This window comes from Miniopterus natalensis, chromosome 5 (assembly GCF_054644295.1).
Source record: "Miniopterus natalensis isolate mMinNat1 chromosome 5, mMinNat1.hap1, whole genome shotgun sequence".
In the NCBI taxonomy this organism is placed as follows: Eukaryota; Metazoa; Chordata; class Mammalia; order Chiroptera; family Miniopteridae; genus Miniopterus; species Miniopterus natalensis.
Window position 1 is genome coordinate 81423252 of NC_142085.1, and position 14132 is coordinate 81437383.

Genomic DNA, 14132 nt, shown 5'->3' on the forward strand with positions numbered 1-14132 from the left:
GGGGGATTCTTGCTGAAGAGAGAGATGCCACAGGGACCCCCAAGGAAAGAGCAGGACAGGTGCCCAGGTAAAGGACAAGAGCTCTGGCGGGCCATGGCACAGCCTGGCACCTCCTCATGGTAAGCAGGAGTGTCTGTGTTGCGTGTTGTCCTTCCAAGAGAAGGGACCTTGCAAAACACCTAAGGAAAGACCCTCACAGTGAGAGAGGCACCTCCTACTGTGCATTGGCAGTGGGAATCTATGGCTTTCCCACCTGAATGAATTTGGCCCTGAAAATACAGACATGGCTGGCGAGCCCATGACATGGAAACATCATAGGGGTTTTCAGCCCCGTCTTGCTTAGATGATGTTCTGTTTAAGTAACAGCATATGCGTGTGTTGCTCCGCAGACACCCCTGGGAAAACTGAATGATCATCTCGTGACACGGTCCCCGTGCTCACATTTCTAGAATACAAGAGAACTCAGCTGCTCCGAAAGGATCGCTGAAACAATTGGGGAAGATCGGTTTTTAGAAGCGCCAGTGAATGGGGAAACCGTCTTACATGGACACGTGGTTAAAATAGAAAAAGGGGTCGGGAAAGAGGCAGCAAGAAAGTGACAACTCTAGGAGAAAAACCAAAATCATAAGTTTTAATTCCGTAATTTCAAAAATAGCCGTTGGAAGGTGTCTATTTTCAATCGCGACTACTCCCCTTGGGGGCTGTTGAGAATATCTGCAAAAGAGATCTTTTTGAGTCCAGTCACTTGTCCGGGTTGGTCCGTGTCCGGATTTGCTCAGATTCTCGCATGCTTTTTTCTTGCTCTGGAATTCCATAGACAGTAATTAAGGAACCGGAGGCCAGCGGGAGGTCAGGGCGCCTTCGTCAGTGAAAACAGGGATTGTTTGCCACGTACAACACTCCCTTTTTCCCTTGTGGTGAATAGAAGATTTGCTTAGAGCCGATGACTTATGCCTTTCTTACAAGTTATGCAGTTAGCAAGGAACTGGGGACTCGGCAAGCAAAAAGCGGCTAATTGAATCCAGTGTCCTCGCTTTTTTTTTCTTCCCCTTCGGATCCTTAACTGTGCCGGTGGAGCCTGTCTGATCATGTCACTCCAAAGGAGCGTGTTCCAGAGTTGCCTAATCCTCGCTTTGAGATCAGAGTTGACGGAACAAGAGTGAAGCGGCTCTCAGAGTGGGGAGGAGGGGGTGGGGGTGCCGGACGTGCTCAGAATTGCCCCTTAGGCCTGCTCAATGCCGAAGCCGGTAAGTTCGCTGGGTATGGTTCGTGCACACGGGAGAATGCGCTTTCTGTCACTTCAGGGGAAAGTCCTGGATGGCTCCCGGATTGTACCCGGCTATGATGCTTTTCTCTTTTCCTTTCAAATTTCTCTAGATTTGTTCTTTCCTTGTTTACTTCCCTGCCTCCTAACTTCGAGCATTCTTTCCTAGCCTGCTCACCCCAAAATAAGGCATCTCTTTTGGAGGAGAAAAGTGAATATTATGTTGAGACTGCAGTGAGAATGCGAGGGGTTGAGTGCACCGGGGTTGGAGCCCAGTCGCCCGTTGGGGAGGACTGGACTTCAGACGGCGTTGCACATCACTTTTCATAAAGCCGCCACCCATCCGCTGCCCTCTCTTAACTGGAAGGTTAATGCCATTGATAAAGCCGACCTAGGAGTTGAAGCGGCTGTGTCTGCTTCCGCGCTGGGTTAACCGGGAATGGCCGTGTGAATGTTACAGGCGAATACATTTCCTGTTGCAGAATGCTTTTCAGAAATGCCTACGTATCTTACAGTGTTATGTGCTGGCTCCGGGGGGAGATAAGTCGACTTAGTGTGGCTGTTAATTGAGACTCCGCGAGGGGTGTTTGGAGCTGGAGAAGCCAGCTGAGTGTGTTTCTTCGGAAGGCTCAGTTGTAATTCTGTGCTCAGCGTGGTCTCAAGCTATCCCCAGAGGGTTCGAGTTGCTCCTTGCAAGTTCAGTTTAACCTACATGACAGCCCGTTGTCCTGTGCCCGCACCACTGTGTCATGCGGCTTTTGGAAAGCATTTGTCCCGTCGGAGTCGCAAGAATTGTTGTTTCAGGGTCCAGTGAAGTATCTGTTGCCGACCTGCAATGACAGGCTTAAGTCAAACAGTGAGGGGACACTGCGTTTGCGCCAGTACAGAAATGTTTGTATCAACAGATGCTGTTAATTGCATTCCTTTTTCCCCCCCCCGATCACTTTTAATGTAGCTGCGTTATAAAAAGTCCTCCACGCTGGCTCCATGTCTTTCCTATTAGAACATTGCAGATGTGTCAAGATGCACATGTTCCAAAAGAAGCTGAGAAGGAAGGAGGCTCCACCCTCCCTCGCAAGCCAAACGGCCCCCTAGGTTCCTCATTCAGCGCCCTGGCAGGCAGGGGTGTACTATCTCTTTAAAGCAGCTATAGTTTTGTGCTTTGGCTTGGTCACTTTGTTATGGTTTAAAACTGTGGAGCCAGCTGTCTGCAATCTGATGTAATGTTGCCATGGAAACCAGAAATGAAACACTTGAGCATTCACCACAGAATTACTACATATAGCATTAGCCAAAGTAATTAAAAGTTGAGCCATATGGGCTTTCTGGTGGAAAAATCTGCAGTAGAGAGGCTGGAAATCAAATGTTTCTATTTACAATATTGTAATTCCACTTTTCCACATCCTTTGGTGGGGTAAATTAATTGCCTTTCTCTACGAAAGGTTTAGACGTGGGGGGTTTTTATGCAGATAATTGAATTTTCACCTTCTCATTTAGACGGTGATCAAATTAAAGTTTATTTTAGTACTCTGTCCTGGGGTGGGACAGGGGAGGGGAGGAGAGACTATCTTGTGTTTGAATGTATATAAATATCTACATTTTTTTAAATGTAGTTTATTTAAAACCTGTCTTGTAATAGTTCTGAATTTATTTCTTGGATTCAATCATTCATTTTGTATACAGTGCATGTTTCCTTCATCTTCTACTGAGTTTCTCCAGGTGGGGGGATTTCTTAATTAAAAAACCCCAACAAATTAAATTCTCACCCTCCCCCCCATATCTGGGGGGGGTATATTTTCTGAATAAAAAGACACAGTATGTTATTGCCAACATTTGGGAAGTGGCACATGCTTCTTTAAGAGACATGAAATGAGGAATTTAAGCTTAAAAGAAATTGAAGATTAAAAGAAATGCATGCCTTTTACAGTCTTTATGTTAAAACAGCTGGAGAGAATTTTTTAAAGGCACATATTTCACAACTGTTTTTCCTCTGGACTCAGGAGGAAGTGAGAAGTCAACACCTCAATAAAAAACATCTTGGGATACATTGTTCAACTCCAGTAACTTCTAGGCTACTTAAGAGATTTTTTGTTTAAAAAAAAAGAAGTGTGTGTGTGTGTGTGTGTGTTTCCCCATTTTTCTTTATATAAATTGTGCTGCACCTATCTTGTCTAGTGTTCAAAACATGGTAATGCAAAGAAAGTTATTGGTTGCTATGACTTGTGATTTGTCAGAGGCAAACACTTCCAAAATCTTCATTTTTTTTTTTAAGAAAAATAAGAATAACCATTAGTTTGACATTCTAAAGAGCTTCTGTTTCTCAAAAGTAGATGGACCATGTGAAAGCAATTAAATAAGTACCTGGAATATGTTCTTTTTTAGCACAGTGAATCTGGGCAGAGGAAACTAGGCCTGGAGGAGGGAGGTGGGGAGGGTTATTCCCTTTAAATCTCGTGTCCTGGTTTAACTTTCTTGATTTCTCCCTGAAAATTCCTTCTGATGGCCCATTTGGATATATGATTTGTGTCTTTGTGGACTGAAGATTTTTGTATTGCTTCTTTCTAAATTCCATTTCTCTTTTTACCTGCCCCCTCCCCCCCCCCACCACCACATCACACCACCAGCAGCAATCCCCAAGCGAGGTATGAGGTATACATAGTGCATCAGTGGTTTTTATCGTCTAATGTAGCTTCCTAAATCTTGATTATAAACAACCTATGCTTATTTCATGTTCACTTCAGAATATTTTAATGCGGGCGTTATAGACACACAAACGTATTCTAAATGTACTTTGGTTTGTCCATTGCTATGTAGAGACTTTCTCTAATCTGATGTTGTTTATTCTTCTATTAGACTTGCCGGGCTTTTGAGATACGTCAAGAAGGCAGAATATTTTTCAGTGTTTATGTGTAATTCCATGCATTGTGGTTTTGCTCAGGTGCCGATTACCCAGAAGGAGGGTTAACCAAGTTCTCATTCCTCTGGTTGACCACTGCAACCGTTTCATCGCACATAACAATTCAGTCAAGTAAAAATGAAATTCAAACCAGACAATATCATTATAGAGTAGGAGTTATATTTATTTCACTGTAATTGTTTTACATTTTGAGTTTTAGGCCAAATGCAGTAAGCCTAATTGCCAACATGCAATGTAGCCTCCTCCCCCCATAACCTGGGGGTGCAATTTCTATTCTTGATCACCAGGTAACCTGTAGTTAACCTTAATTTTGAGGTGTGTATGCCACATTTGTTCTAGGAATTTTAGAGAAATTAAACATTGATATGATACTCTTCACAAAAGGGAAGCCTGAGAAATACGTGTCCAGTGACTTGTCCTTTATGTGCTGTAACCATTTAGTGGTGGACGATTTGCTTAGAGTCGTGCAGGGAGAAAGTACAGTGGCTCCACGCCGGGAGCTGCAGGAAAGAGGCCAGAATCTGGGTTGTATCTATCCCTTCCATTGAGCCAGAGTGCTGCAGAAATATTTGTAGACTCACGACATGCACCATTTTTATACCTAAGTAATTCACGTAATCTCTACCCCGTTTCCTCTTGAACCGGTCTGTGCTCACTCTTGGATACCTATTTTATTGTCCATAAAGTTGCGATTAATGAGCGCATTTTTGGGGGGAGGTCTCCCTGTTAGACTCGTGCTCAGAGATGTGGTTTGTTTGTGTCCCGTGTTTTCAGTGGAGGCATTTCTCTCCCGGCTCCTTCAGTGAAGTAGGTTGCAGGAAATGAAGAGAAAGCTGTTGCCAGGATGTGCAGTCTTAGCTGGAGTTGCACCAGCTGCCTAGGGTGTGCCGCGCCTGCGCACTGCCGCCGGCCCTGCGCTCCCGGGAATGCCCGAGCCCGGCCCAGCAGCAGCCCATTTCGTTGGGAGACTTCTTTTGCCTTTTTTACATTTTGAACAGATAAAACAGAGGAAGCTGCGGATTGAATGTTGGAGCTGACTTGGAAGCGAAACCCTCATTTTGTTCACAAGGAAAGGATTGTTTTTTGCCCGGGCCACTGCTGCGGAGAGGTTTTTTTTCCTCTCTGTAATGTTGGATACTTGAGGGAAAACAGCTGGGCTGAGCATACTTGAATCGCTGCAAAGTGGAATGGGATGCTGGGGAATATGGACTGTAGTGTATGGCTGAAAAGGTCAGCTTTTTCCCTTGTCCCTCTCAGAGGAATGCAGGGTCTGTCCTCACGCTCGCCTGGTGAGCTCTTGGAAAGAGCTGGGAGAGGCCGAAGGGATGGCTGAGATGTGGCAGGCGGTCCTCCCGGGTGAGATAGAAGGCGGCTTTTTGCATCTCTGCCTTTTTCCTGCCCTGCTGCTTTTGATTTTCGGGGAGGACTGGAACAAGTCAACAGAATTTTGGTTTGGAGAAGTAGTTGGTGACCACGTTTAAACAGCAAGTCCTGATGGGCCAGACAGATGAGAGCCTGGCCCAAACCACAGCAGTGAAACTGGAATTACAGGGCCAGCCTTGGAGACAGAGTCCTGCGGAGTTCTCCTAAAAGGGGACCGGGAAGTAGCCGAGACAAAATGCACCACATGCCGGTCAAGGGCAAGGGTGTGTGTCGTGCTGCTTAGGACCTGAGTCTCCACTCGTTAGACCTTAAGATGGTAGGTGGAGCCTCAGGAACCTGTTGGGCACATTGGGTGGTGCCCCAGGTTCAGCTGCAGCACTGCCAAAGTGCATACTGGCCGTGAGACCGGGCTGCACCCGGCTGCAGGAGTAAAGCTCTGGAGCAATTATCTGATTAACTTTTCTTTTGTTTCTTTGCCAGTCAAGAGAACAATCCGATGATGAGACTGAGGAGTCGGTGAAGTTTAAGAGGTTACACAAGCTGGTTAACTCCACTCGCAGAGTGAGAAAGAAACTAATCAGGGTGGAAGAAATGAAAAAGCCCAGCACTGAAGGTAAAAAAAAGCAAACTCCACCCTGTTTATCCCAAAGCAAATCATGTGGGGGCCGTTTTTCAGTTGAAAAGGAGTAGGATTTCAGGTGGAAAATGGATTGAATTCTGGCAGAGAGAGAATTGGGTCTGCATGTTACAGGGCAGCACTCAGCACGTTATGGGATGTAGGATCTGGTGTCCAGAATTTGGGGGGTTTGGTATTTTAACTACTAGTGCAAAGATGGAACTGGCTCATATGTGAGAATGAAATCTTCTCAAGGCGTGGCTTAGCTTTAATTTTGAGTTTATACTATTTTATATAAACTTTATTTTATAACTTTCTCTTAGAATAAGTCTCTGCTCCAAAAGGACAGCGGTTCTTGCCCAGTGGCGTTAGTCGAAATTTGATATGCATTCGTCTCAAACAAACATCTGACAATTAAGGCACTTCATATCCTTTCGGATCTCTGAGGGATGACTTTGCTCTTCCTGTAAACTGTCTCGAGTCTCAGTTCAAATGGGGCTCTAAGGACCTTCGTGCTAAGTGGATCTTTGAGAGCTCCACTGCTGGCTAAGCCGCTTGTCAGATGAAGCAATAATGTCAAAAGGGGTATGAGCCTGGATTTATTGGAAGGAATAGTTAACCTTTGAAGTGTAATTATGACAGTTTAAATCACAACCCGATCTGTCTCTCTTTTTGTTAGTAATGTGCATTTGCTGCATCTTATAAAATTCTTCCAAAAAGATAAAAGAATAAAATTTCCTGTTTGGGAGATAAGTGAATTGAAAAGTACATTGGAAAGAATGTTTTTGTTTTGTTTTGTTTTTAAAGCACATTGCTTGTTAAAATGTCACACCTATATTGTACAGAATTTCAAATTTTTAACATGTAGATTTAGAAAGTATCATTGTAGAGAGGGGTTTTTTTTATACATAAATAATCAAGCTGTTTTTTCATTTTAATTGGCTGTGATTATCAGTTTAAATCCCCTAGAAGAATATGGAAGGTAAAAGGGTTACTGTGGGAGAGAGGAGGTTAAACAGGAAAAGAAAGGAGGGGAGAGGGAGAGAGATCTGCTTTAGGGCCAGTTTCATAAACTTGAGTTGTATTTAATTCCTGGATTTCATTTGGATGTCTTTTTTGCATGGTGATTCTGTTTACTTTTGGATGCAATGCTGCTGTTATATTTGGATGTGTTAATACCTGTCTGCTAGTCATGGTTCTCACGGTATAGAAAGCAGCCTGGTTTCCTCTCGTTGTGGCAGCTCTTACTGAACTCACATGCACGGTGTCCATCAGTGATATTAACTAGAACCACACGGAGTTGCTATCATTGACCCTGGGGAGCATCACATTTTAAAACTTCATGTACACTTGACCAAATGAAACATCAGACATCACTAGATTGGTGGATCTTGTTCATAAGTGAGGTAAAATGAGAGGAGTAGTTAGTATTGGCCCCTTCATACATGATAGTCATGTGTGTTGAGGCAGCCTTCCCACTGGAATAGCTTTTGTAAACACACAGAAATAGTCTGACTTCCATATTTATCTTAGAATAAATAATTCAGTCAACTCTGAGAGACATAGATGAAAAAGAGGAAAAACATACCAAAAGAGATAGCTCTGGGATAAAAAGTAATGTAATGACCCAGTGGACTTCTCTCTCTGAACTTGAATTCATCGGGGTATGAGTAGGTGTCTCGGATGATGGATTCAGTGAGCTGAGACCCAAGTGAGTTGGGGAGCTGGGATTGTTGGTATCACCAAGAGAGGCCCCAGGTGTGTGTGTGTGCAGCTCAGGGCATCTGCATCAGGCTGTCCCCCAATACCCTGCTAAGCAAGAACTCCCTCCAACCCCTGTGTAATAGAACTCTCAGCGGTTCCTCATTGGCAAACGAAGTGGTACTTGTTACTTTGTCCCCTGCTTCTGCCAGCAGTTATGATTCACACTCCCAGTAACCCCTGCCCGCTGCCCCGGACCTTCAAACTGGGATTCTTCCTGCAGCCTGGGCCAATACTGAGTTGTCTGAATATTTACTGAGGGCGTTCTGTATGCCAGGCACTTTCCTAAACATTTTAGATTTTATGTTCCTTGTAGTATATCATCCTCAGAATAGACCCCAGAGGCAGGGCTGATATACCATGCTCACTTCACAAGTGAGGAAACTAAGACACCAAGAGGCGAAGTAACTTACTCAAGGTCACCCCACAGAGCAGCCAGCAGAAGACCCAGAATTAAATCCAGGCAGCCTGACTCTGCTACATCCTGGATGTCCATCTGCCCCCGTGTCTTCCCTTACCCCAGCTCGGGAGGCTTGGAAAAGCCTGGAGAGTTATAGTCCTTCACCCAGGTTCACCCTTGTAACTCAAGTTTCAAGTCCTTACCTGGGGCACGGATGACCAAAGTCAGTATTAAATTGTAAGCCAGGTCAGTGCCCTTCGTCTGCCCATTTCTGTGTCTTTCTCCTAGAGCTGAGACCCTGGAGCCCCCTTCCCTCATTGCTCCAGCTCATCTGCAGCCTGATAATGAATCACTCGCTCTTGTGCAGTGCTTTTCAGCGTATAGAGTACCTTCACCTATCTCTTTCTGTTTAATGCTATCCTCTCAATTACCCTTGCAGTAGGTATTACAAAGATAGGTATTATTTCCAGTGAGGAAACAGACTCCGAGACTCAAGGTCATGGAGATATTGAGTGGCGGATCCAGGGCTGGAATCCAGGGCATAAATCTGTGTTCTCGGCACTAAGTCATCCCGTACCCTATCCTGTCAGAGTCACCTTCCTTCTGTATTCTGATCTCAGCTGAATAAAATAGGTAAAGGTCAGTATATAAAGCATATCACGCCAAGTGATGATGGAGGGAGCGCTCTTGATTGTCTTTCTCCCAGTAGGATGGTTGTACTTTGAGGTCCGAGGAGAACAGGGGAGCAGGCAGTACTCTGAACCCCAGTAGCCCAGTCCTGACTGGGATCTCAGGGTCTGGGTGCTGCAGACAGAGAGCTCGTGCTATGCCAGGCCTGCCCTCGGCACAGGCTGTGCGGCCACTGTGGAAACATTTGCCACAGTCCCTCCAGGCTCCCCACCAGATGCTGACTTCCCAAACCAGGGAACAGAGCTACATATGTCGTGGATATGTGTGCCCCAGCTGGTTCCAGCTCCAGTGTGACATTGAAGTATTGGAATCCCCGATGACAACCCTAAAGACAGAGCCCAGAAAATTTCCAGCCACTACCAAGTGCCAGGTCCTTCAAACAGTTATTCAACCCACCTGATTTTCCCAAGCCCCTGAGGACTGTGGGTAAATAAGGGCTTTGCACGCCTCCATGGACACCTGGGCTTCAGGTAAAGCCATGGTCTGTGGCTGGACTGCTTCTTCAGAGAAGTCTGCTGTTGGCTGCCTCAGCCTTCAGGCTGTGCCTCTCTTGGCCCTGGAGAGTAGACTGTCTAGAAGAGGTTGCCATTTTACTCCCGGCAACACAGGGGACCCTTGGTCTCCATACCTTATTAGTCAGATGTTCCTGCAACATCCTCAGGATATCTGAGGATGTTGAGTTCCCGTCAGAAACCTAGACCCTAATTTTGAACCCTCTGGAAAGACCCGGGGAAAAATCTTGATTATGGAGAACTTTTGGCTGGACTTGGTTTTGACCCTCCCTTCCCACCACCACCTCCTTGACATCAAAGTCAGTCTAGGGTTGTGCTTTTTTCTTTATATTTGTAACTAATTCCCATCAGTTGGAAAAGTAAGAAACTTCTGGAATTTTAAAGGACTGCCACCAGTCTACCCATCTTTTCCCCTCTCTGCAGTGAGCAGTCCTTTCCCTTTATCTCTGACTTTTAACCGCACACGGGCACCCTCGTTCCAGCTGGTATATTTAGTGCCATCCCTCTCTTCCAGGAAACTTTGTGTTTTTTCCCTCTTCACAGTTCAGCTGGTGGAAAGCTGCCGTGCTCAAAAGTTTCCTTATAATTAAAGGGACACAGCCAGATAGGGTCACTACACCCACAGCTTGACCTACTTCTTTCCTCACATCTGTTCACATCACACACGCAGAAAAGAACTCGGTTTCCCTGCCAGCGAGCCCAGACCTTCGGCTGGGCCCCGGAGGGCTTGGCGCAGTACCTGGCCCTGGCCAGGGCTTGGGGAGCTGGGATCCTTGAGAGGCAGACGGGGGCTGCTCGTGTGCCCAGACCCTTTAATGCCCCTGCTGCCGCCTGCAGGGCCTGAGCTGATGGGAAAATCTCGCTGGGAGCACCCACTTCCCCAGCTTGTGTTTGCCCGTCAGTTGCATTTGCAAAGCTCACCCCTTCGTGGTGTTTCCACGTCCAGACCCCCTTGGTGACTGACTCCCTTAAACAGCACGTGGACCAGTAAAAAAAAAAAAAAAAAACACCCCCCCAAAAAAAATCTCTGCCAGCCACGTGGCATTCATCACACTCGGGGTACAGAAGGCAGCCAGGCTCACCAGGAGGGCCCTTCAGAAGGGGAAAGATGCTGACTCCCAGCTCCTGAGCGTTGTCGCACTTCACCGGCGGGGGCGGCCCCTTGTCTCCTGAGGCTAAGTGTCGCCTTGTCCGCGACCAGCGTAGGTTTCCCGAATGACCTTGTTAATGGGGCTGCTCAGGTGTCTGCTCTACAAAGGTCTTTAAAGAAGGAGAAGGCGCATCCGACGCCTTCCAGCGCCGAGCCGGCGTGAACCATACGTTTGCACGGTTTCTTTCCTTTTTCGCGCGCCTTTATTTAAGCGGGAGCCGGGCTTATGGAGAGGGTGAGCGACACGGGGAGGGGGCGCTGTGGCTCCCGCGTGGACCGGCGCGTTTCCCGCGGGGGCGGAGAAGGGCCCGGGCAGAGGCGAGGGTGTCGGGTGCCGCCCTGACGAGTGTGTTGGTCGCCCGCAGGCGCGGAGGAGCCCGTGTTCGAGAGCCCGCCCGGCCTGGACGAGCGGTCCGCCCTGTACTCGGGCGTGCACAAGAAGCCCTTTCTGTTCGACGGCTCCCCGGAGAAGCCTCCGGAAGATGACTCGGACTCGTTCACCCCGTCGCCGTCCCCCAGCACCCCGGAAGCCTGGGGGGCCGGCCGGAAGTTGGTCAAAACCTTCAGCAAAGGAGAGAGCCGGGGCCTCATCAAGCCCCCCAAGAAGATGGGGACGTTCTTCTCCTACCCGGAGGAAGACAAGGCCCAGAAGGTGTCCCGCTCGCTGACGGAGGGCGAGATGAAGAAGAGCCTGGGGTCCGCGAGCCACGGGGTAAGTACGGATGGCGTTTGCTTCTATGACAGCCACCGCCGCAGGCACCACCTGCTCGTGTCGCTGGAGGAGGTGCAGAGCGTGCGGAGGCAGATCCGCCTCAAGAAGACGGACCCGCATCACTCCTGCTCGCGAGCCGGCCTCTGCCCGCGCCCCTCGCGGAAGGGCGTCCACAGCGCCACCTGCGACCTGCAGCTGCTGCGGCCGCGGCCCAAGGGGGGCGGGGCCGGCGGCGGCGGCGGCGGGGGCGCGCCCGGCCGGCGCGGGCGCGGGCGCGCGGCGCTCGGCGAGCTCAGCGTCACGTACGTGGTGGAGCGCAGCCTGTACAGCCACCTGAGCCTGACGCAGCTGGTGCGCCCGGCGGCCGACCGGAGCCTGAGCAAGGCCGAGAGGCAGGACCTGCGGCGCTGCCTGCTGGAGGAGGAGGAGGCGGCCAAGAGGAAGTGGGCCGCCACGCTCGACCGCTGTACTAAGCGGGTTCTCTTGAGAATCCACCAGAAGTCCGTGAGTCTCCCGAGGGCCAGCAGGGCGGCCTTGTCCTTTCCGTGAGGTGTCGTCAAGCATTATGGCCTCTCCCCCTCTCTCCCCCCCGTGGAGCCGGCGGCCTGCCCGAGCTCAGGGCCCCCGCGCGCGCCCCCTTTCCCGGGTGTCCTCTCTGGGGTGCACGCGGTTCCTTTTCCCCGAGCGCCAGCCGTGGACGCTGGGGCGCTGGTCCCGAGAAGGGCCTTCGGGGCCCGGCGCGGGCGGGCTCGGCCGCCTCCCGGGGGCGCCGTCTCCGCTCCCAGCCGGCGCGGCGCTGGACCCCGACGCAGCTCGTTCTAAACAGAGGGTATTTTGCCCTTGAAAGAGAGGCTTATTGTTTCAGTTAATGAAAACAATAGGAGCCAGCTCATGGAAAGATTGCCATCATCCCAATCGCCAGCTGGGTGATTTGGAAACGTCGTTTCAAGTGTGATTTCTTTTTTATTGGTAGAAACAAATGGAAAATCCTTAAATCGAAAGGGGAAAAAAATTGGAGCTCTTTTCTTTTTAGTTAAGTCTCGTTGGTTTTTTTGTTTGTTTTTTAAATATATCTTTATTGATTTCAGAGAAAGGAAAGGAGAGGGAGAGAGAGAGATAGAAGCATCAGTGATGATGGGCACATGCCCTGACTGGGAATCGAACCCCGATCGCCTGGATCCCAGGTCGGAGCTCAACTGCTGAGCCACGCCCCGCTGGGCAAGTGCCACTATCTTTTTAATCAGAGGAACACACATTTTCAGATGTCCTCTCCACTGCTGCGTTCTTCTCTACGTAGCAAAGGGATAAAAATTTTCAAATAATAAAACATTTTTTTCAGTTTCATTTGCTGAATTGCTAGACTTCGTAAAATTTATTTTCAGGGCATGACTTATTTTGAACTTGCGAATATAGATTTTTTTTCGCCCCTGAAATTCCCACCCAACTTCTAGTTTGCGCAGGAGCCCGTGTAGAGTGGCACAGAGAGGAGGAGCTGTGGGCCCCCTGGCCCCGCTGTCCCTGGTGCCCTGCTTGATTCCCTCGGGACTGCTGGCTGCGGCCCCTTTTGAAGGTCTGAAGGAATAGACTATCTTGCAGCCTCTCCTGGGGGCTTTCTCCAAGGTTCCTTTAAATTCATAAGTAAGACGTTCTTCCCAGGTGATTACCCTGATTTAAACTCATTCAGTAAAGTTTTGCTTTTCTGGACATGGAGACTGATTGGCCAGTGCCATCCCTAAGGTGACCTCTGTTCTAAAAAGATCCTTAGGTCCATCCTTAGCCCTTATGTTTTCCAAATATTCTCACATGTGCTGACTTTCTTGCTAAGTCCGATTTTTCCATCTTTTCACTTTCCTATCACTCTTGCAACACTTTTAATACTATTAGTAGCAACTTTTCTTCGGGTTATTTCAAAAAATCACGGCAGCAGTTGGTGGTGGTTCTGTTTTGTTGTAAAAGAACAGAATCCTTTTTCTCATTCAGTTCTGACCCACAGATCTTTTGTAAAATACTTGTGGCTAACCAATCTTGATATCATTTACTTTTTACCTTTAGAAGTGTTCTGCCCAGTTTATGTGCCTCTCTGCCGTTGGACAGGACCTTGATAGAACAGATTCACCTCTCCTCTGTTAATTGATGACTCAGCTTCATGAGTTTTACTCATGTAATACTGAGAGTTTTTCCACATTGAGCACTTTGATTTTTTTGTTATTGTTAATCCTCACTCGAGGATATTTTTTCCATTGATTTTTTATTTTAGAGAGAGTGGAAGGGATGGGGAGAGACAGAGAGAGAAACATTGATGTGAAAGAGACACATCGATTGCCTCCCACACATGCCCTGACCATGGCCGGGGATTGAGCCTGAGACCAAGTTACGTGTCCTTGACCGGAATCGAACCCATGACCCCTTAGTCTGCGAGCCGACCCTCTAACCACTGAGCCAAACTGGCCAGGGCTAGCACTTTGATTTGTTCATGTGCCCCTCATATTGTTTTTTTTTGTTTGTTTTATTAATATATCTTTATTGATTTCAGAGAGAGAAAGGGAGAGAGAGAGAGAGAGAGAGAGAGAGAGAAACATCAATGATGAGAGAGTCGTCATTGATCAACTGCCTCCTGCATGCCCCCGACTGGGGATTGAGCCCACAACCCGGCCATGTGCCCTAACTGGGAATCAAACCGAGATCTCCTGGATCCTAGATCAATGCTCACCTGCTAACCCACCCCCA

At 48.2% G+C, this 14132-nt stretch overlaps 1 protein-coding gene across 5 annotated transcripts in view; it reads left to right on the plus strand.

Annotated features, from left to right (window-relative positions):
- Positions 1–14132, plus strand: part of SASH1 (SAM and SH3 domain containing 1) — a 155813-nt gene that overhangs the window by 113909 nt on the left and 27772 nt on the right. For 2 of the 5 annotated variants that reach the window (XM_087817676.1, XM_087817677.1), the window contains 2 exons: positions 6045–6177; positions 11059–11405. In XM_087817676.1, the coding sequence (XP_087673802.1) occupies positions 6045–6177; positions 11059–11405 (480 nt within the window). Of the gene's footprint in view, positions 1–1220; positions 1248–5102; positions 5881–6044; positions 6178–11058; positions 11406–14132 lie in introns of those variants that run through there. The other 3 variants (XM_016223915.2, XM_016223917.2, XM_016223914.2) reach the window with 3 other exon arrangements.